The sequence below is a fragment of the Aphidius gifuensis genome, linkage group LG4, assembly GCF_014905175.1.
Source record: "Aphidius gifuensis isolate YNYX2018 linkage group LG4, ASM1490517v1, whole genome shotgun sequence".
Taxonomy (NCBI): domain Eukaryota; kingdom Metazoa; phylum Arthropoda; class Insecta; order Hymenoptera; family Braconidae; genus Aphidius; species Aphidius gifuensis.
The window spans coordinates 17,793,935-17,816,869 of record NC_057791.1 but is presented as its reverse complement, the minus strand read 5'-3'; the positions used below and the strand labels follow the sequence as shown (position 1 = coordinate 17,816,869).

At 24.8% G+C, this 22,935-nt stretch overlaps 7 protein-coding genes across 11 annotated transcripts; 2 read left to right on the top strand and 5 right to left on the bottom strand.

The window, feature by feature from the left end:
- Positions 1-463: 463 nt before the first annotated feature.
- On the bottom strand, positions 464-1,123 carry LOC122854003. Its single transcript, XM_044154416.1, has 4 exons — positions 1,024-1,123; positions 819-947; positions 598-756; positions 464-502 (listed from the first exon to the last, which is right to left on the bottom strand). The coding sequence occupies exons 1-4, from the start codon at positions 1,072-1,074 to the stop codon at positions 464-466; spliced, it is 378 nt and encodes a 125-aa protein (XP_044010351.1). The 5' UTR covers positions 1,075-1,123.
- A 100-nt stretch (positions 1,124-1,223) lies between these two features.
- Positions 1,224-2,151, bottom strand: LOC122854002 (protein disulfide-isomerase-like). Its single transcript, XM_044154414.1, has 3 exons — positions 2,046-2,151; positions 1,354-1,961; positions 1,224-1,241 (listed from the first exon to the last, which is right to left on the bottom strand). The coding sequence occupies exons 1-3, from the start codon at positions 2,146-2,148 to the stop codon at positions 1,224-1,226; spliced, it is 729 nt and encodes a 242-aa protein (XP_044010349.1). The 5' UTR covers positions 2,149-2,151.
- Positions 2,152-2,698: 547 nt separating this feature from the next.
- LOC122855373 (nucleoporin NUP42-like) lies at positions 2,699-4,958 on the top strand. The gene is made up of 5 exons (XM_044156674.1): positions 2,699-2,879; positions 2,993-3,014; positions 3,109-3,280; positions 3,378-3,464; positions 3,540-4,958. Exons 1-5 carry the CDS (start codon positions 2,810-2,812, stop codon positions 4,875-4,877), a joined length of 1,689 nt encoding a protein of 562 aa, XP_044012609.1. The 5' UTR covers positions 2,699-2,809; the 3' UTR covers positions 4,878-4,958.
- LOC122855374 (serine/threonine-protein kinase RIO3-like) lies at positions 4,933-6,323 on the bottom strand. 2 transcript variants are annotated; one of them, XM_044156675.1, is made up of 5 exons: positions 6,166-6,323; positions 5,927-6,062; positions 5,654-5,850; positions 5,489-5,589; positions 4,933-5,418 (listed from the first exon to the last, which is right to left on the bottom strand). In XM_044156675.1, exons 2-5 carry the CDS (start codon positions 6,022-6,024, stop codon positions 5,146-5,148), a joined length of 669 nt encoding a protein of 222 aa, XP_044012610.1. In that variant the 5' UTR covers positions 6,025-6,062; positions 6,166-6,323; the 3' UTR covers positions 4,933-5,145. The 2 variants fall into 2 exon arrangements, with proteins under 2 accessions (XP_044012610.1, XP_044012611.1); XM_044156676.1 differs by lacking the exon at positions 6,166-6,323 and having other exon boundaries at positions 4,950-5,418; positions 5,927-6,079.
- An 827-nt stretch (positions 6,324-7,150) lies between these two features.
- Positions 7,151-8,821, bottom strand: LOC122855372 (U5 small nuclear ribonucleoprotein 40 kDa protein). The gene is made up of 6 exons (XM_044156673.1): positions 8,591-8,821; positions 8,385-8,514; positions 8,005-8,318; positions 7,645-7,917; positions 7,398-7,563; positions 7,151-7,316 (listed from the first exon to the last, which is right to left on the bottom strand). The coding sequence occupies exons 1-6, from the start codon at positions 8,705-8,707 to the stop codon at positions 7,264-7,266; spliced, it is 1,053 nt and encodes a 350-aa protein (XP_044012608.1). The 5' UTR covers positions 8,708-8,821; the 3' UTR covers positions 7,151-7,263.
- A 100-nt stretch (positions 8,822-8,921) lies between these two features.
- Positions 8,922-12,722, top strand: LOC122855371 (maternal embryonic leucine zipper kinase-like). 4 transcript variants are annotated; one of them, XR_006374067.1, is made up of 8 exons: positions 8,922-9,263; positions 9,349-10,423; positions 10,491-10,577; positions 10,917-10,986; positions 11,063-11,648; positions 11,891-11,979; positions 12,095-12,234; positions 12,310-12,722. XR_006374067.1 is itself a non-coding variant. In XM_044156672.1 (5 exons), the coding sequence occupies exons 1-5, from the start codon at positions 9,192-9,194 to the stop codon at positions 11,592-11,594; spliced, it is 1,836 nt and encodes a 611-aa protein (XP_044012607.1). In that variant the 5' UTR covers positions 8,922-9,191; the 3' UTR covers positions 11,595-11,714. The 4 variants fall into 4 exon arrangements, 1 of the variants encoding a protein (XP_044012607.1); XR_006374068.1 differs by having other exon boundaries at positions 8,923-9,263; positions 11,063-11,247; positions 11,334-11,648; positions 12,095-12,722; XR_006374066.1 differs by having other exon boundaries at positions 12,095-12,722.
- A 7,410-nt stretch (positions 12,723-20,132) lies between these two features.
- On the bottom strand, positions 20,133-20,664 carry LOC122854001. Its single transcript, XM_044154413.1, has 2 exons — positions 20,520-20,664; positions 20,133-20,449 (listed from the first exon to the last, which is right to left on the bottom strand). The coding sequence occupies exons 1-2, from the start codon at positions 20,653-20,655 to the stop codon at positions 20,133-20,135; spliced, it is 453 nt and encodes a 150-aa protein (XP_044010348.1). The 5' UTR covers positions 20,656-20,664.
- Between the last annotated feature and the right edge of the window lie 2,271 nt (positions 20,665-22,935).

Here is a 22,935-nt window from a genome sequence, read left to right as displayed (position 1 = left end):
AAAAATCATCATCAACTTTATCAACATGCATCAAACTGAGATATTTTATATTTTCTAAATTATCAATAAAATAAATTCCACTTTTTATAACACAATAATTTAAATTTAAATTAACAAGTGATTTTAATTTACCAATTTCTTTCATTACATTTTCATGGAACTCGAAAAATTCCATTTTGAGTATTTGCAGATGATTAAATCTCCTAAACACCTAGCAAGAAAAAAATAATTTTGAATTTATAAATTATTTTAAATTAAAAAAAGTAAAAAATAACAACTCACATAATTATTATTAAACTTCAACTTTTTAATTTTTGGAAAAACACTGCTGATAATTTGAATATTCTTAATATTTTCTGGAAGTTGATTTAAAAAATTTAAAAAAATGTGATTTTTATTCTGTGAAATTTTACAAATTTCAATTATTTCTAATTTTTCCATTCTTGATAATGCTGATATTAAATCATTTGTTGGAAATATATCCATTTGAATTGTTAACTTTCTAAGATTACAACAGTATTTTTCAATTAAAGATAAAATTTTTAATGAATCATCGTAATTTAAATTTAATAATTGACTTCCATACTGAGTCAATACGTCTTCTGGATTATAATAATTTTTAGTATCATTATTTAGACAAAGACAGTTACCAACACTATGCCAAATTGAATTTAATTTTTTAATACTAATACGTCTATTAGAATCGACATAATTAACAAGTGAGTTAATTTTATTTTCATCAATATATCCAAATACCTGTATGAGTTAATTTTTCATATTAATAATTAAAAAATATAATATTAAATGATCTCAATTACCTTGTTAGTAACTTTGTTGTACAACAAAACATGAGATGAATTATTTGCTATTCCATTCTCTCCACAATATGAGTTTGGATTCAATTTAATCGTTCCAATATTTTTTGACTCATCAAAGTATTCAGCAAGCTAAATATCCAAACACAAAATGACAAAAAAATTTGTTAATAATAATTTTTAAATATTTAATGAGCTTCCAAGTTACCTTTTTAATATCTGGTCTTGACAAATACTGATCTGGATAACACTGCATCATATAGCTATTTTCTTTATCATCAAAATTATAATTTACATCAGCAGCATCATCATAATCTTCATCAACATCATGATTATAATCATTTAAAATTTCACTCGATTGTATTGTATTATTTAATGTTTGTATTTCATTTGGTGGATCATCCTTTTTCATACCAAGAACACTTGCTAAAAATTTCATATCATTGTCATTATGAATATCTGACAAAACAAACATAATTGTATTTTTAAAAAATTTAGCACACTCTTTAATATCATCAACAAGTTTATTAAAATCAACTTTTGCATTTCTATTTAATGTTATGTATAAATAATTTTTAAAACCACATTTAAATATATTATCATGATATTTTCTATTGTAATCAATGATCAATGGTAATGAATATTTTTTTATAAAATTTTCAAGTTTATTTATGTCCATTTGGCCCTCAAATACTGATTGTTTTTTATTAAATTTTTTAAATAACAGCAGAGTTTCATCTTCAAATTGATAATCATTAAAAAATTCATTTTGATCTGGTATTTTGAGTATTTTATGTTGATAATTTGTACTGAGTATTGTAAAAAATACATTATTTGAAAAATCAACAATTGATATTTCTTGTGAATCAATTGTTTTTAGTGGTGGTGATGGTGGCTCATTTGTTGGATCAACTTGTCGAATTGTCCAGTTAATAATATCATCAATAACAAGTGGTCCAAAATACGTTACAGTTGTATCTTTTTTTTCAAGTGTTAATACACGACGTACTCTTTGTGATTCTGATAGTTCAATTAATTTTTTATCACTCATTGGAGTTTTTATTTTTGTTATGCTCTCTAAAAAATGTGGTGCTGCTTGGGTAAATTTTGGCACAACAGCAATGCAATGTTCGTTTGACGGTTTATCTAATAGCAAAAAAATATAAAAAAAACAATAAACAATTTGATTATTATTGATTAAATAAATACAAATAAACATTTAATACTTACAATAAATAAAAAGTATTCCATTATCAGTTTGAAGAGAATACTCAAAATTATTTTTGTCAATTGAGAGACCTTGATTCTCACTAATGATTCTTTCAACTTCCATTTTTTATTTAATTTATAATTATATTTGATAAATAAACTTTTATTTTAACAAACAATATTTATATTTTTATTTCACAATATTATTTTAAATAAACTATGGTTAATAAATTTTTTTTTAAGTAATAAAAATATTTTCACACTTTTCTATTGTAAAACACTTGTAGTTGTTTATTGTTTTTTTTTTCCTGTTATTTGACTATTTTTATTTTTAATCATCAGACTTCAACACTCAAGAAGTGATTCATATATTTATGTATATTTTTTTATTGTTAGTTTGTGTATTCCTTGAATCATTAGTTATTTTTTTTTAACGTCATTATCTGTTTTTTGACCCAGAATAAGTGGTGGCGTAAAAGCCTGGGGCCATTTAAAATAAAACTGATAAAATAAATAATAATAATTATAATAAAACAATATAAATATAAATAAATTAATTACAATATATATTATGATTTTCATTACTGGGTTTTTTAAGGATGACATGAGGAAAAAAATTTAAACCGAGCAAACAAAAACAAAAAAAAAAAATTCTAGTCGGTAAAGAAGACAGAGTTTAGAAAGAGAGAGAAAATTATTATTTATTTCGTTTGACACATTATCATTTTTGTAAATATTTACTAGCTAAAGCATAAAATTAGTATAATTAGAAAATAATATAAACAATGGTTTTGTGCCAGTATTATTTGTCTGGTAATTGTCGATTTGGCAATGCATGTAAAAATGAACACTCAAGTAAGTTTATCATTTAATATTAAAAAAAATTATAAATATTATGTCTAAATATTAAATGAACTATTAATTAATAATAAATAATTTTTTAATAATCATCAAAATGATTTTACCAGGTGGCCAAGGAACCAAAACACTGTGAGTATATTTATTTTATAAAAAAATAAATTTATATTTAACTAAAATTGTTCCTGAATTTATTTGTTTGGTTGTTTTGTTTTGAAATATACAGGGCAATTGTTGGAGAAGAAATGCTTTTAGCTGAACGTGGTGGACAATGGCCCTTGTCATGTTTTAGTCCAACAAAAGATCATGCTTGTATTCCAGATATGAATGATGTATCACCTGAAGAAGTTAGATGGGAAATGTATCAGGCTCAAAAGTCTGGTACTGTTGATCAAACAGTTAGTATCTTAATATCTTAATAATAAAATAATTATTCAATAAAATCATATTGTTTAATTACTACTACTATCGTATCTTTTTTCTTTTAATATTTAGAAACTTCAATTTCAACAATTATGTCAAGAAATGAGTAGAAAAAGAGAATTTTTAAAAAATCCATCAAATGAACTTCTTGTAATGTTGGTAAGTTAATAATTTAATTATATTTTGTATAAAGACATTTTTTTAAATACTCATTTTGTATTTTTTATAAAATAGGATAAAATACACAAAAATAATAGAGAAACTGGATTTTCAAATAAATCATTTACATCAGCAACAGCTACTAGTCCATTTGGTGCTACAACAGGAAGTAATTTTGGTACACCAGCATCATCATCAACAACAACAGCATCAGGAATATTTAGTCGTGGAATGACAACTAATACACCATCTGTTTTTGGTGGACAGCCATCATTTGGTGGAGCTCCAGTTTTTTCTACTCAATCACCATCAACAAATTCAATATTTGGTGGTGCAGTAAATTCGACAAATTCAGTATTTGGTGGTAATCAAAATATGCCAGGATTTACTTCATCAAATCCACAATCTTCTTCATCAATATTTGGTGGTAGTACAAGTGGTGTTGTTAGTGGTAGTACAACTGGTACATCTGTATTTGGACAGCCCAGTGCATTTGGTAGTACAGCACAAACTCCACAACAAAATATATTTTCAAATACACAAACAACAACATCACCATTTGGTGGTGTGCCATCAGCAACTGGTACTTTATATGGTGGTGCAACAACAATAACACCAACACAATCAGCTGGATCAATATTTGGCTCATCACAGCCAGCATTATCAAATTCATCATCAATATTTAGTCAACAAAAGCCAGTATCATCAGGATCGGCATTTGGTGGTGCGCCAGTATTTAGTAATTCAACTACATTTTCATCAGCACAACAAAATCAAGGCTTTGGTGCACAGCCAGCATTCAATATGACAAATAGTGTTTTTGGATCAAGCACAACAACATCAAATACATTTGGTGGATCAGCTGGTAATACAAATAGTTTTGCTGCACTTGCAACAACACCACAACAACAAAATTTATTTCAAAATAATGGACAAAATACAACATCACCATTTGGTAATGCTGTATCATCAACAATGACAAATTCTAGTCCATTTGGTGGATCAATTAATTCAACTTCTACTTTTGGTAATAATAATTTTGGCAATCAAAGTGTTGATGTTAATTCTGGATTTGGAACAAGTGTATTTACAAGTGTTTCATCAAATCAAGGCTATGGAAATGCACCAGCTTATGCTAGTACACCAAGTACACCATTTGCTTCTACAACATCAACATCATCAATCAGTAATCCATTTGCTCAAAATGCTCAACAAATGTCAGCTGTTCTTGGTGTTACTGCTTCTGGCACAACATTTGGTGGAATGTCAGCTGGATTAGCTAGAGATAAAAAAATATATACTGATGACTCTGAACTCACTGATGATGAAAAACAAATGTTCATGGCAGAACAATTTATTCTTGGAAAAATTCCCATTAAACCACCGTCAATTGAACTTTCAGAATGTAAATAAGGACAACTTTATAATTAAAAAAAAAAGAAAAGTAATTTTTTTTCGCCGAGGAAGATTTAATTTTGATTTTTGTTGTTTTTGAAAAACATATTTAATAATAATAATTCTTCCAAAACCTGATGTATCAATACAAATTATATTTTCTACAATAATTTTCTTTATAGTCATTTTAATTTATTAATCATTGTCCAGCTGAAATAATTTAAAATAAATATATAAATGATAAATATATTGATGAACAAGTTTTTTTTAGTTTTTTTTTTTTTTTTTATGGAGATGTTTTTGGATGTGGTCTGGTCTTGGCTTTTTCACGAGAACAATGAGCATAGCTATGATTGCGAAGACCATTGAACACTTGGTTATTTAATTTGACATCAAAACCAGCAGTATCACCAGTTGATATACCTGGTGGAAATTCAAGTACACGACATGCATTTATTCTTGATGACATTAACATGTCATGTTTTGTTACAATTTCAGATCCTTCATTTGTCTTTTTGTAACCACATCTTGGTATTGAAGCATACTCCTTTTCAACACTCTGATAAACAAAACAAAAATTTAATTATTAAATTGAATGATTTATTGATTGTTTTATTTTTTTAACTTACAACAAATCTATCTAGGTCACGACTGTCATCATCAGCTGATGATTTTTCATCCTCTGGATCTAAACTTGGACATTGTCGATAATTCAAAAGAGATATTCCAACTGAAAATAAAATAAACACAATTTTTATTATCAAAGAAATTTTGTAATAGTAAAATAAAACTACCTTTTGATCGACCATTGTATTTTTCTTCAGTTTTTTTCAACATTAAATCATACTCTTGATTAAATTGCTTTTGCAATAATTGTGCAATAGCTGCATCATCATTTGTGCCCTCCAATTCACAAATTAATTCCTCTGGAATTTCAGTAATGTCCTGAATTATTTCAGGCTCAATAGGCTTTTCATATTTACGAAATTCTCTGGAATTAAAAAATATAAATTAACATTGATAAACTGTTTTATCTAATTAATTTAATAAATAATTTCTAACTGTACTTTTCTTGAAGATTCTTGATAATTTCTTCAGCAGCAATCTGTTGTAAACTTACAGCTCCATCGTCAACTGGTTTAATTTTTGCCCAAGGTGATGCCATTGTTATTGAAAATTTATATTCAATATAAACGATATAAACTGAAATTGATAATTAATATAATTAATATAATAACAAAAAATCGTTTAATCCTAGGTTATACTAGGCAAATAAAATATGGTAAATTATAAACAATTAACTCACTTGAAGACTAGAAATTAATTTAATTTAATACTTTGAGATTAAAAAGACAATCCCTTTTTATGTATATAACTTATATTTACAATAAATAAATACTTATATTAAATAAAAAAAAAATATGTTGCGTATTTGTTGCAATGTTTTAACAAAAAAAAAAAATATATAAAATGTAATCTCAAGGTTTGAGGTTGATATGACGTCATCAACACGGTGACCAACAGATGAATCGAAATGAATCGAAATATCGATAATAAATATTATTATTATTATTAATTTTTTGAATGTACATTTAATGAAATTAATTTGAAATTTAACATTTATCAAAATTATTTAATTATGATATTTAACACTGTTTATTAAAATTACATGTAGGAAATAAATAAACCCGTGTTAATTATTTATTTACTAGATGTAATTTTAGTAAACCGTGTTAAATAAATTCAGAGCTATATCAACTAGTGCTCAGGGATGAAATGTGCATCATTATTAAATAATTAATAATGAATGATGCAAGATGATCTACTTAATTTTTCTAGAAATGAGTATATTAAATTTAAATAAATTTAATATATATAAATGGAAAATAAACTTCTTTGATTTTTTATTTTCCATTTAATTATATGTACAAAAAAATATATATGCATTCTATGAAAAGTATTTTCTTTGATTTTTTGTATTTCATTTATAATATTTATAATAAAATAAATATAAATAAAAGTATTTAATTCAATATAAATGAAAATTTAATTTTAAAAAATCTACATAATTTATACGTTTGGAATGAAAAAGGTTTTTCATAACTCGGAGGAATTTTCCCTCGTCAGCAATTTCGGAGAAAACTCGGAGAAATTTTTTCACACATTTCTCCACTCACAGCAAAGCCCTTTATGTACCATCACCCATCATCTCTAGCAGCAAAATTAATTTTCAAAATAAATATATCTGAATGATCAAGTGGATTATATAAAAATAAATTAGCATTATTATCTGTTTATAATTATTTTATTAAGTGTGTTAAAATGATATTTTTTTTCTGTCTTTTGTTGAAAAAAAAAAAAAAAAACAAACAAATTTACAATATTTTCTTTTAGTAGCTATTTTTTATTCTTCAATTTCACCAATAAAAACTTGCTTATCACTTGATCCAGAGCAAACTGAAACAATTTAAATAAATAAAATGATTAATAGATTATTCAAATTTACTAATGATGATTTAAATAAACTTAGAGCCTTACCAATTGGTTCTTTGGGATGAAAATCTACATCATTAACTGATCCATTATGTCCAGGTAATTTGTATAGAATCCTCCTTGATGTCGTATCCCAAATATAGTGATAACGATCAGCAGATCCACAAGAAACTTTGCTACCATCAGGTGACCAGGCACATCGCAAAAGATTCTTCAATAAAAAAAAATATAATAAAAACAATAAGTACAACCATTCATCAGATAATTATTTAATTATTAAATAAATTTGTACCTTTTCAAAATTATGCTGGTGACCAGAAAATATTTTAACACATCTTTCAAAAGGTGCAAAAGGTCTAACATCCCAAATTCTCAATGAATTGTCCATTGAATTTGATAACACATATGAACCATCTGGGCTGAGACTCAATCCAGTTATTGTATCAGTGTGTCCTTTTAATTTATAAAGTACTGAATTTTTTCTTAAGTCCCAGACTTTGATATCATTGTCAATACCACCAGATATTACTTGTTCTGCTGTGTCATTGAATGTAACAGATGTAACCTTGTAAAAAATAAAAATTAATTAATAATATTCAAAACTAAAGTAAAGTTAATTAATTATTTTTTTAAGTAAATGATTAATTATTACTTGATAAGTGTTATCAAGTGTATAACACTGTCCACGTTTTCTTGGATCCCAAATTTTAATTGTGCTATCATCACTACCAGAACAAAGTTGTACTAATCCACGTCTAGCACTACCAACAGAATTAACAAATCCAGTATGTCCTTTTAATTTTTTTATTCTAACACCAGCAATAAAATCCCAAAGACCAAGTGTCATATCAGTACTTGCTGTATATAAATTACTACCATCTGCACTAAAATGCATATCTAAAATTGCACCACTGTGACCAGACATAACACCAATGTTTTCACATTCACCATAGACATTCCAAATAACTGAAAAATAAATAAATAAACAATTAATGTCAATTATTAACATAAAGCTATATTATTTTATCTTACAAATTTGTCTGTCAAAACCAGTTGATGCCAAGTACTGTCCATCTGGATGAAATTCAAGTGAAAATATATCTCCACCATGTCCTTCAAGGAGCATAATTGGTGACATCAATGATGATGTTCTTGGTGGACCCTGGTAATCATAAAATATAATTTAATTAAATGATAAAAATATTATTGTTGTTGTTGTTGATAAAAATTCAACTTACACTTTGAATAACAGCTTTATCACGATTACTAGAAACAGCAACTTCATTTTTTGTTCTTTTCGATGCTGGAACAAGTGCAAGAACATCATCTCGCTTTCTTTTATCACTTGTAGGCATTTTTGTTGATGTTTTTATTTATTTATTTATTGAGATTAAAATATAAACAGTTTTATTTATATATTGACGTTTTAACATATGTAAAGTGTACACAACCTCAAATATAAAATTGTTTACAAAATAATTGTTAAGAATTAGTTGAAATTTACAACACGAATAGTGCTGCCAATAAAAGTTATCAAAATATTCTTTAGATGTCGTATTATTTATAATAAAAAAAATGATTGGTCAATTGAAAATTATAAATTTATGATTGGTTAAAATGAAATTGTTTACGTTATAAAAAGTTTATTCAAAAATCAACAAATCCAACATGTCGGCTTGGACAAAAGTGTTGGTGTTGTTGTTGTTGTTGTAGGGAAAAATATAAAAAAAAAAAATGTAATTATCTATTTACAGATAAATGTTTTGTGTTTTAAAATTATCAAGTGTATATTGTAATTAACTTCAACAAAATTATATGTGATAATAAAATAGAATAAAAATGTCAAGATACGCAGCATTGAAGGGATTTTATGAGTTGGAGAAGACAATTGGTTGTGGTGGCTTTGCAAAGGTAATGTCATAAACAAGTATTGTCAATAAAAAAATAAAAACAAATAATGATTGTTTTACTATAATGAATGATTTGTTTTATTTAGGTAAAATTATCAACACATATATTGACTGGTGAAAAAGTTGCCATTAAAATAATGGAAAAAGCAGCACTTGGTGATGATTTACCTCGTGTTAAATTAGAAGTTGAAGCATTAAAAACACTTCAACATCAACATATATGTCGTCTCTATCAAATCATTGAAACTGATACACATTATTTTATGGTAATGGAATATTGTTCTGGTGGTGAATTATTTGATCACATCGTTGAAAAAAAACGTTTATCAGAAGCTGAATCACGTAAATTTTTTCGTCAAATAGTATCAGCAGTTGCATATTTACATTCATATGGTTATGCACATCGTGATTTAAAACCAGAAAATGTGTTACTTGATAAAAATGAAAATTTAAAATTAATTGATTTTGGTTTATGTGCAAAGCCAAAAGGTGGTATGCAATCACATTTATATACATCATGTGGTTCACCAACATATGCAGCACCAGAATTAATACTTGGTAAAAAATATCTTGGTGCTGAAGTTGATATATGGAGTATGGGTGTATTATTATATGCATTATTATGTGGTTATTTACCATTTGATGATTCATCAATTGAAAATTTATATAAAAAAATATTATCTGGTAATTATGAAGAACCAAATTGGTTAACAAATTCAAGTAAAAAATTAATACGTGCAATGTTACAAACTGATCCTAAAAATCGTATAACAATTAATGAATTATGTAATCATCCATGGGTATTATCTGGTTATATGAATTCAATTAAAATACATAAAAAATCAAATTTTGAAAGAGATGATGATGTATTAAAAATCATGAATAGTATTTGTGGTGATGATGTATTTGATATATGGAGTATATTAAATAAAAGTTCAAGAACTGATTATAGAACAGCAACATATCTTTTATTACTTGATAAAAAATTAAAAGGACAATTATTAAAATCAACTAATTATGCTAAATTTAATTTTAATTATTATGACTGTATGACAAATAATATTATGACTAAAATTACCATGTCACCACGAAGTAAAATATTTAGAAAAAATCCAATATGTGATGAAAATAATGAATCAGTATCAACAGTACCAGAACCAGGTAATTTAAAAATTTAAATTTTGTTTATTTTAAATATATATTTTTAATTGTTGATTATTTTTTACAGAAATAATTGGTAAAAGTTTTGTTGAACCAACAATACCTGGACGTAAACGTTTACGTAGTAAAGACATTGACGATGTATCTTCACCTGGTGAGTTATAATGATAATATAAAAACTCAATTAAACTTACAGTTAGTCTTATTAACGTCTTATTTCTTAATTAGTATTTAACTTGTAATACTATCTTGTTAGAAACTTTTTTTTTATTTTTTTTTTATTTTGATGTAAAAATATATACTGCGTGTCCAGTTAAATAGCAATTGTAACATGTTTTCTCGTGGCATGTAATTAGTTTCGGGAAAAATAAAACAAAAAACAAGAAATTTTTTTATTTACTTTTTTTTTTTTTTTAAATCATTATACTTTCTTGAATATTAAGTTATAATCATTTATATCTGGTGTAATTAATTTATATGTTTAATATTTTAGTGCCAACAAAAAAATTAATTGATTCAAAAATGATATTAACACCAACAACACCAGCAAAGCAGTCAATAAAGTGAGAAAATAAATTGAAATATTAATGATACAATTTATTTGAAAAAATAAAATACTAATTTTAATTTATTTACAAGGGATACTCGTAGTTCATCAACACCTGGAAGTGCTAAAAAAATGATGATGGGCCTTGAACGTGGATTGAATAAAGTTAGATGTGTTTTAACACCAAAACGTCGTTTTAATGCAAGTGATATTGTTGGTGATCAACCACAAATATTATCATCAAAAGGTTTATGCAATGTATCATCAACATCATCAAGTAATCCAAAAATTGTATTATTACAATTACGTCGTGCATTGCAAAAAAAAGGAATAACATGTTCACAAAAAAATTATACTCTACAGGGAGAAACAGATTCAATTGATATTGAAAATTCTAAAAATGGTGGTAAGCCAACAACAACAAGAAAAGTATGTTCATTTCAATTGGAAGTATGTCTTTTAGAAGGTATTTCTGATGATACACCAATTGTTGGTATCAGAAGAAAACGTTTAAAAGGTGATGCATGGGTTTATAAACGTGTTTGTGAAGAAGTATTAGCACTTGCTGCTGAATCATTTGGAACAAATCAAAATGAACCAACAGCATCAAATGTACTTATTTAATTTTAACAATCAAACATTAACTTGTCTTCATTTGCTAAGGAAAATATAACAAACGTATGTAATTAAATCAATTTCTTTTTTTACTAATTACATACTTGATTTATTTATAACTTTAACGATAAAAAAAAAAAATATAACAAAAATATTATTTAGATATTTTTTTTTTTTAAATATAAATTATGTGTTTAGGCTTTTTTTTTTATAAGAATATTTTAATATTAAAGTATTTTTTTTTTCTATGATTAATTTAATTTATAAGTTTTGACTAATTATGACTTTTTTAAAAATATATTTAGACGCTTATTCATCTGTTTTAAGTTTTGTATGAACTAGAGTGCTGAAAAATTATTAAAAGTACAAGAAAAAAAAAAATAAAGAAAAAAAGGTAAAACATGAATAAACATTTTTTAAAATAATTTAATTATTTGATTATTTTTTTTCACTGATTAATTTAAAAATTATATTTATTTAAAAAAAATATTTTTATTACATTATTCTAGATATATAGGATATTTATTGGTCGATAAATTGGTGTGTATATTTTTATATCAATATTTATGGCATTTTGAAGGGTAGACACAAAGAAAATTTTCGAATTGAGCTGTAACATCGTAAAATTGAACAAGACAGTTGAGTTTAAGTATGTTGAAATTTTATTATTTTTGTCTTTAAAAATTTTTATATACATTTTTTTTTTTTTTTTGGATTAATATAGCCAGATATAAAGTGTATCGCGGCTCGTTTGAACGAGGTTACTCGTCAGTTCACTAAAGTGGTAATGTGAAATAGACAAAGTGAAGTTATAAAATCACCACAAATCGATCAGTGCTGTTGTGAATCAGTTTTATTTTTATGGTATTTTGTTGGGTAGTTTAGATACTTACCTTTTATTCTTCAACTGCCGATCGCGTGTGCTCTGTATTATTTCTCAACGATGCGCGGCTTACATGGAATGTTCTTTCAATACTTTAAGTAACAAAAAATAAATAAAATAATGTTATTTTATATTTTTTCGATTTTTACTCTTCAAACAATGCTCAAACAAGATATTTACAAGACAAAGAACATTTTTATCTATTTCATGGTCATTTTTTAAGTTTTTATTTAAATCATCTATATATTTTTCTATTAAACTAGCTTCAAAAATTTATCACTATTTTTATTATTATTATTATTTTTTTTCATCATATATTATTACTATTTTTAATGAAGAAAAAAAGTTTGCTCATTACAGTTGCTCTACTTATTTAAACTTGGAAGTTGTAAATCATTAAAATACGGAAAAAAAGTAAACATTTCAAAACTTTTCATATAGTTATAAATAAATTATAAAATTTAAATTCCTTTAATATTGCTTTCTTTTTTTTTTTTTATGAAGAAAATTAATAACTTATGAAAAATATAAAAAATTTATCAATAAAATATTATCAAGTGATACTTTCAAAGTGTTAAATTAAAATTAACAACTGTAATATAAATTTTTTATTTATTAATTTGTAATAATTTAATATGTGTATAAATTAATTAATATATTAAATTATATAAAAATTCATTACGAATAGTTGTTGAATTATGAATTGAATAAATGAGCCCTATCGAAACATGAACGATAATAATTATTATTCGACAAGTAATTTATTTAAGCAATAAAAAATAAATATATTTTTTTATTAACAATAATTATTATTATTATTATTAAAATTTAATGAAAAATAATATATTTTATTTATGTATAATATTAAAATAAAAATATTGTAATATTTTTAATATTATATATTTTATTTTTTTCTCTTTCTGTCTTTGTTTTAGCTCTCTTTTGTGAATTGTTTCGTGTAAGTAATTTTGCAACAGCATGTTTATATGCATATGTGTTGAATTGCACGTTAGGGCTGGGTAAAAGACAGGTAAATGAGGTAAAGTAAGTCAGGTAAGGATGGCACGCGCTTATATTCTATCGCTTCCGGGCATCAGTGTGCTCGTGAGCCGCGGCTAATTGCTCTTTAATGCACAAGTTGCCTTTTCTATATTACCTTTCGCGAATCATGAAATATTTATATATATTTTTTTTATATAAACATGGACCTAGATTAAATAAAAATTGTTAGGAAGAAAAGAAAAGAAATAAAAAAGATAAGAATTAAAATAAAAAATAAATAAATTAATGAATAATAAATACAAAAAAAATAAATTTGAAAGAGAAAAAAAAACTACAGCATTAAAGTTATTATAAGATTGAAGAGAAAAAAAAAAATAATTTGAATAAATTTGAATTAATGATTGCACTAATTATATTTATTATAAAAATAAAAAAAAATAATTATTTTTGTGATGTTTATTTATTGTTTTAAAATAGATGATTTTTTAAATTTTATTTTTCAACAAACTGATGATGTATACGCTTGATTTTTGAATGAAATTTTATAATTGCGTTGAATTACTTTTAAAAAAAAATATATAAAAAAAAAAGACTCATCATTTCCTGCTGAACTTTGCGGGAGTGAATGGAATCATATCATGTATATGTTATATTTTATTTAATATTTAAAAAAATTATTTTTTTTATATATGTTTTTGATGTTTTTAAAAATATGATTGTATTTTTATATTTTTGTATGTATAGGAAACGATTCCTTCTGGGCAATGAGACCAGAGGATGCCCCCTCAGTACACAGGAAATCTCGGACGCACCCACTGAAACACCCCGCCCTTGTCGGACTCGATTTAATGTTCCGTTTCCTCCAGGTAAACTACATATATATAAAATAAATAAATAAATATTTAAACATAAAATTCACAGTAAAGGGTAGAAAATATCCTTTTTTTCTTTATACAACAGAGCTTTTCTGCAGAAAAGATTTTCCATCATACTGCAGACTCAGCTTTTCTCTCTTTCTTTTTTTCTCTGAATAAACTTTGATTATTAAAACAAAAAAAACTAATGATTAATTTAAAAAAACAATATTATTTATTACAAGAAGCTAACTACATATTCATTTTTCCGGAGGGTCATTGTGTACATATTCATGAGCAACAAATTTTCCTGAGTTTTAAAAAAATAAAAATATAATAATCTTCATTTTAAATATAATTTTCATTATAAATATATAATGTTTTTTCTAATAAAAAATTATTTTTACAATGTTTGTATCATTGTGCTTAAAGATATGCAAAAAAAAAAAATCAAATATGAATAATTTTTTTTATTTATAAAGTTGGATGAAAATTTCATCATGATACAAATATATTTGTATATAATGGTGCTATGTATATGAAAAGCAACGAGTTGACTCTACATAATCGCGGTATCTTACATATATATATATATCAATTGTATGGAAATATGTATCTATGAATGAAGACACTTTCATTTATGAAATCAGATACTTATGTACCGGACATGAGTTACTGTAACATCCTGCTATTAAAGGTAAACTTTTTTTTTTATATTTTTTATATTTAAACGATTATTATATTTGTTTAATACAAATTAAAACACACATTGTTTTGATAAAATAAAATAAAAAATACAATATATTGTTAGCTTTAGAAGATCCATAGATTTTTTTTTAATTTTCATATTTTTTTTTACTGTGGTTTGTTAGAATTTATAGCAAATAAAATAATAGTTTATAAAATATTAAATTAATACAAAATGCAATTACGATTGACTAATAGATATAATATATATATTTTTTTTTATATATTATTTGGGACATTGAACTATTAAAAACAAAAATTATGATAGCAAAAGATGTTGCTCTAAATTAAATTGATATAGCCAAAAATATTTTCAGAAGCAATGGTGATGTATGTAATCTATAAAACAGGCAAATTAATATCAAATTATTATGATGATTATTAGAGTTAATAATTGTCTTAAATTTATTCATTAAAATTTTTTTTTTTTAATTATTTTAATAGCTATTGTTGTATTATGCATTAACTTTTTCATTTGTATTTATATTGCAGTTTAGCACGCGTATACTTGGCATTCAAGTAAATCGCATACAGTGCACAACCCTTAATAAATATATTTATCTATATATAGTCATATAATCGCGAATAAAAGGAAGCAGAAGATTGAAGTTGAGGTGGAAAAAAAAAAATATATAAATAAAGGTATAAATAGTAAAGAGAAAAAAATAAATAAAAAAAATTTATAAGAAGAGGAAAGAACGATGCTGAATTCGTCGACTGTGACGCTTTCCGGTCAGGTGCCGCCCTGACGATCCTTTTTCCAATTTGACGAGTAAATATATGAAGGTGGGGGATGAGTCTATAACGTTTTTAATCCGTCAAAAAAAGTTAAGAAATAATAAAAATAAGAAAATAAAACGGAAGTTTTAAAAAATATTCAGCTATCTTGTCATGTTACTTGTCAACTATATATTTTTTTTTTTTTTTTGATTTTATTGTTATAATATACTGAAAGATTTTGGATTGATATTTTAAGAGGGTGGATTTTTCATGAAAAATAAAAGATGATAGTTTAATTTTTAAATGACTACAATATTATAGATATTGAATTTGTCGTTGGGCTGAATTATTCCTTTGTTTTTCTATTTAAAGTATTTATTAAATTTCATCAATTAAAATTTCGTTACAATTTTTTTATTTCTGTCGAAATATTTATCTATGCATGTATTTTGGGCTCATTTCAATACTGCTATTTTGAATGAAATTTAATATTAATATAAAATTTTATTTAAAATAGCAGTACATTGAGATAAGCCCAAAATTAATGAAGGAAAATGAAGGAAAAGCATCCCCTTTGCTGAAAATGAAAAAAAGAACAGAAAAGAGCCACAATAAATTACTTGTATGAGAATATAAGAGTGGACAATGACCACTTGCTGCAATGGCAGACGCGCGCTACCTTATATCTAGACAGTGATCTAGTTCGCGGAAGTAGGTACACCAAGTTTTATATATACATATATACATTCACCATGTAATGAGCTACAAGTGTATATATATGTACAAACAATACCATCGTATATATACATACTGACATTCACATAATAATGTATTTGTTGCAATGAACGGGATGCGGAGCTGCAAGGTATTTTTATGGTGAAAAAACGGAGAAAAATAACAAGAGAGGTGGAGGAAAACACGGAGAAGGAGAAGGAGGAATAAATATGGAGAAGAAAATATACGCGGGGGTTTATAGTTCAATATACTTGACGGTGGTATATACCTACATCACGCAAATGAAAAAAAAAATATATATAGAAAGATAGAAAAAAATGTTGATGATGATGATGATGATGTAGATGATGAGGTAAAAGTAGGGATGATTTTAGCGCAGCTCGTGCGGAGACCTTTCTGGAAGGAGGATATGATGGCTCGTGGCGTTATGCTCCGCGAGTTGTTATGCTCCTCGGGCACCATCGGACCATAAGTGAGGCTACTTCACTCATACTCTTTTGCTCTATACTACGTTTCTCATTATTAACACATCGACGCCGACCATGCCCTCCAACTTATTTATATTAATTTAAAAAACTAAAATTTTTTATAAATTATTTTCAATTTAAATCATCAAGACTGAAGACATTGACAAGTATTGTTTAAATAATTTTTTTGTCTATAGTCAAAATTTCACTCTGGATGTCGAGGAAAGTTATATAAAAGTATGGGGTAATTTAAAATATTATTATTTATTATTGCAAATTAATACTTCCTTTTTCATCATCATTATTTTCTAAAACATATCATCAATATTATTTTACTTTTTTTTTTTAGAAAAAAAAAGCCATGACAATCAAATATTTTTTTTCTAATTTTAATTTCTATTTGATTTTCATGGTTATTTTGAATAAATTGAAAAAATTCATTTTATTTATTGTTTTATAATAATAAAAAAATAAAATTAATTTTATTTTATTTAGGTATATCATCGTCACGATCATCGCACCAGCACCTGCTCATCGAATTTTGTGGCTTCAGTGATTTTGGATTGATGAGGTTGCTCATCGACTGTCGGCTGCTGTGTCTGATCAACCCTAACAACGAAATCAATGCTCTTCATATTATTTAATAATTTTTTATTTTTCATATACACTATATATTTGGGAAGGGATCACATAAGTATAACAACACTTTTGCAATAATCAGAAGCATAATCTGGAAGCAAAATAAAACAAAAAATGATTCTTCAATTTTATTCGAAATATATTGCAAAATATTTCCTCTAAAAATTATAAAATTATTAAGTTTACAAAGAGTAAGATAGAAAAAAAAAAAAAATTAAATTTCGTAGAGATCATTAGATAAAAGACATATTAATTATATAATAGATTCAAAAAAAAAATCAGCTAATCAGTATGCATTTTATGTATTTAAAAAATTGCTATGAAGTATTAATGGCCACGAGCTAATTTCATTTTTTTTAAATAATTTTTTTTTGCACGAATCTAGTTATAATAATGTCTTGTACATATATACAGTGAATCTGCCTGAAAGTCTCTGACCCGCAAATCCTCCGCAGGGTATCAAATAGTCTTCCGGGGGAGAGTCCTTAAAGAGTGAGTGAGAAAAGAAAAAAATAAAAAATTTTTTTATATATGAAAATGAAGAAAAAAAAATATATGTATGGTCAGCTCGGGCTTCGAACTCTTTATGATAAAGACTAATTCCCTTCTCTTTTGTTTCGCCGCTTTTTATTTATATAAACATTTTTTTTTTTTTTTTTTTTATATAAATAAATTATTTAAACCTGATGAATTATTTCGTAAATTGATAATCCAATTTAACGTTGAAAATTATATTTTTTCTTCGACTTTAATTTGCATCAGGTCAGATAAAATATCAGCTTATATTTGTATGATAAATTTTGAATAATATTATAATAATATTTTTTAAGAAAAAGAATATATTCTAGCAGGGGGGTGGTATATTGCCACGCGCTACCTATCCCGCACCTCCGTAATGTAACAACTCGTCACACTCTGCTTGTCCGCGCACACGATAATTGCACTCATTACCGTTATTAAAAAATATATATATATAAAAAAATAAAACAAAACAAAATTATAGAAACACACGATATAAAATAAAAAGAATTGAATCTTATGATTGTAATTAAAACATCTTATTATATTATTATTATTTTAAATTAGAGATATGTACTTTTTTGTGTTGAAGATTTTTCAAATTTTATATTACATTTACCTTTTTTAAATCAGAGATTATTATAAAGATAGAATTTAAAAAAAAACGTATTTACTTCCGTGTTTAATTTTTTTATAAAATTTTTTTTTAATATTTAAAAAAGAATAAAAATTATATACTCATAAGATTTTTTTTTCTTTATGAAGTTTATCACCATATCAACATCACGCTGTCACCACCTGATTTGAATTTTTGCATTGTTTTTTTGTTAAGCTAAACAATTGTAATAAAATTAAAAAAATATATATAATATTATTTTTAATGGAAAAGAAAAAAAAATTGTAATATTTTATAAATTTATGTATGTGTATTGAAAAGAAATAATATTGGATTTTTGATGTGTATGTTTAACGCACGATCGAATACATATTTCGATATATGATTTAACAGAAGGTTTAGGTAGCATATCTTTTACAATAATAGTTGTCGGGACAATGCTGCATTGTGTTTCACTGGGTGGTGGGTAGTGTTTCTAGCCAAGAGGCAGTAGCCATACCTTTACTACATGCGATGTTTATTATTCTCCAGTTTTTTTTCAGTAAATAAAATAGTTTAAAAAATAAAAAAAAATGATAAAAGTCGGAAGACATTATATATAGAAAAATAAAAAGCCACTATTTTTTTTTTTAAACCCAACAACAATAAGTTAAATAAATAATGAAACAAAATGCAATTGTGTTATATTATCCTACTGTTTTTATGGCCCCCAATGTTGTATCACTTTTCACAAACATTTTCATTGTCAAAAAAATTGAAAAATAATAATATTAAAAATAACTTGATGATATTTAAAAAAATATTTAATTAAAAAAATTTATAGCTATACATATTTGACAGATGCCACCTTTATTTTTCATAAATAAATTTAAAATTAAAAACAAAACGAAAATAAGCAGAAAAACAATTCTCCATTTATTTTCTTTAAAATGCAAATTTTTAAAATCTAAAAATGAGAGAAAGAAAAAAAATCATTCTAAAAAAAAAAAAAAAATAAGCAAGAAAGAAAGAACCACCGTAAGGGCATTATAATTTATATTACTACATGTGGCAGAAGCGTTTCCGCTGAAAGCATAGGCGCAGTTCCGGTCATTCCGGGTTGGAGATCCAACATCACCAGATTATGAGCCCAGGCTACTGCCGCACAATAGATCGTCTGTCTGACTAATATACGTCAGCAAGTTATTCCCCTTTCTCAGTATCTAACAACAACACTCCAGGATGACCAAATCCTCAATTAAAAAATATAAATAAATAAATGAACAATAAAAATAAAAATGTAATTGTCTAAATAATAATGCAATAAGTAATTATTTTTAAATTTATTATTTATATTTTTATTTTATACAAAAAGAAAATGTATATTTATTTAGATGCATATTTTCCAGTCTTTGTAAAATCAACAACCATTTGAATTATTTTTTGAAAATTTGATAGTAATCCTCTTGCTTCTGCTGATGATTTTGCTCTAAATATTGCTTGGGTATATGCAGCAGTGACATCAGACACAAGATACTGTGCTTTTTTTGCACCAGCACGTAAACGAGCTATTGTATTTTCTGGATATAACATTGCTGATTCACTAATACCATTTTTAATTAAATCAACAAGTACTGTTGATTCGTTTTTTAAATTACCAGTTGCTAAATCAATCAATACATTTCTAAGAGCAATATCATTTGCTGCAAAAAAAAAAAATTAATTAAATAATTGTTAATTAAAATGTATTCAAATTTAATAAATAATTGTTACCTGTTTCAGTTGTATTTAAACTTTGTGATGGTAAAATAACACGTGGTCTAAAACTAAACTGCTGTCCAGCATTTACAAATTCAATACACAATATTAATAATCCAAATGAAACAATTTTTTTATCCATGATGTACATCGTTATGAATTTTACAAAATCAATTGTTAATATTATTTGATATTCAATTGACTTTTATATCAATTCTCCCTCTTGATAAAATAAATATGAAAAATAGAAAATTTATAAAAAGAAAAGTTAAATGATTGATGAATTGAAAAATTATTATTTAAAATTATTTCCTTATTATTATTTATAATTTTTTTTTTTTTTGATGTCTTTCATTTGAATATCATTCAATTAAATGTCCAAAGGGAAAGTGTGTCATTTAAACTTTTACCATAATAAAGTAAAAAAAAAAAATAAAAAGTTTTTAATGTAAACATTGTATATACTCTTGTTTTAAAACAATGACAGCAGCAAAAAAAAAAAAAAAAAAAAATAGTTGAAAAGAAAATAAAAATCAAAATAATTTGAGATGATAAGGTGATTAGAGTGAATTGAGTTACGGTATGTTAACACAATGTTTTGTGTTCGTGTCAAATGTAATTGTTATAGTGATGTAAAAAAGGGAGTAAAATATATATTTTTTTTTTTCTTTTTTTTTGATAATATATACACAGCAACAGGTACATTATAGTATTATTTGTATACAAAATCAATGTTTATACATCTATCTATACATGAAGAATAAATAAATAAAAAAAGTGTTAAAATCGTTGGTGAGTATTTTGATGTACATGATGTGTATAAAAATTTCATATAGGGATATAGGGAGTGCATCGAGCCATGATTCCTGATTCACCGATTTTTACCCCCTTCCTGTCTTCTCTTTATTTACCCCTTTTCGAAATCCTTTCAATCTCCTTAAATTCAAATTTTTTTATTTTTTTATTTTACATCACAAAATAAAAAAAGTCAATTTAATGTATTTACATTTTTATTATTTTCACTTCCTTTTTAAATATAATATTGTTGTTGAGGCATATAACATTAATTAAATTTTCTAAATTATTTTATTATTATTATGATTAATTTTAGTTGAATAAATTTGATTTAAATAGTTTTTTCTTTCATGGAGTTTAAGAATAACCCTAAGACTTTTTATGAGGTATTATTTTGTAGAGTCAAATGTACCCTGTCAAGATAAATGAAAATTAAAGTAATTGTGTATTAATAATTATTTTATTCATGCAGGAAAGACCTGTGTCCATATTCTTCCGGCACAGTACATTGCGCGCATAGTCCTAACATTTCCATCACCTGTAATCACAGAAATAACAAATGTATATTATTTAAACATCCTGTTGGTTGGTTGGTTTCTTATACGACATTTCACCTGGTATTTTTTACATTTTTTTTTTTTTTTATTAACTTACCTTCACAAATCTTCTTTTATTCTTTCAGTTAAAAATTATCATTGTAAAAAATTATATTGAATATTAAATATATTATCTGATGTATATAAAATATTTGGTCATTTTGTTAAGTTGTAAAGTCTATCATCAATATAAATTATTTTATAATAGTTTTATATATTTTTTAAAATAAAAATTAACGAAAGTCATATTATTTTTTTTTTTTTTTTTTGTTATTTAAATATCATTGAATTTTTTTTGTTTAAATATCTTGACAATTAATTTCAATGATTTCACTTAATCCAATAATTGTGTCAGTACTTTTTTTTAGAATTTATTTCTTTATATTTTTAATTTTCTTATAAAGATTTCTTAATTTAGAAATCATTAAATTATGTTTTTTGACAAAAAACCATGGTTTTTTTTCACCTTGATTTGAGGCTGGGTCATTGAGCAGTTATTTCAACAGGTGCATCGATAGTCACGCTTAATAATTACCAGAATAAAAATTTATTTCATCAAAATTCAGGTGAATAATGAAAGAAAAAAAATTAAAAAAAAAATGAAAAACACCTCTAGCCTTTTATTTAATACTATCATTATTATTATATTTGATATTTAAGATCTCTATTGTAAATTTTAAAAATAAAAATAATTGAAGTATTTTTATATTTATTTTAAAAAATTATCATTAACAAGAGAAAATAAAGGAGCTGCTGTATTGTTATCTGACCAGTATTAAACACAATAGTCTCACTAGAACCCAGTTTGACCAGTCTGTATCTTTATAAAGAAAACTTGGATATTTTACAAAATAAATATAATGAAATTGTAAATATAACTTTAAATAAAAATGATCAATAAATTACTGAGTGAAAAATATCTAAAATCATAAAATTTATCGATAGTAAATTTTTCAATGAAAATCAAAATATTTCAAGTATCTATTTTAAATATTTAAAAGATTATCGCAATAAAGATAATTTCTCCATAAAAATAAATG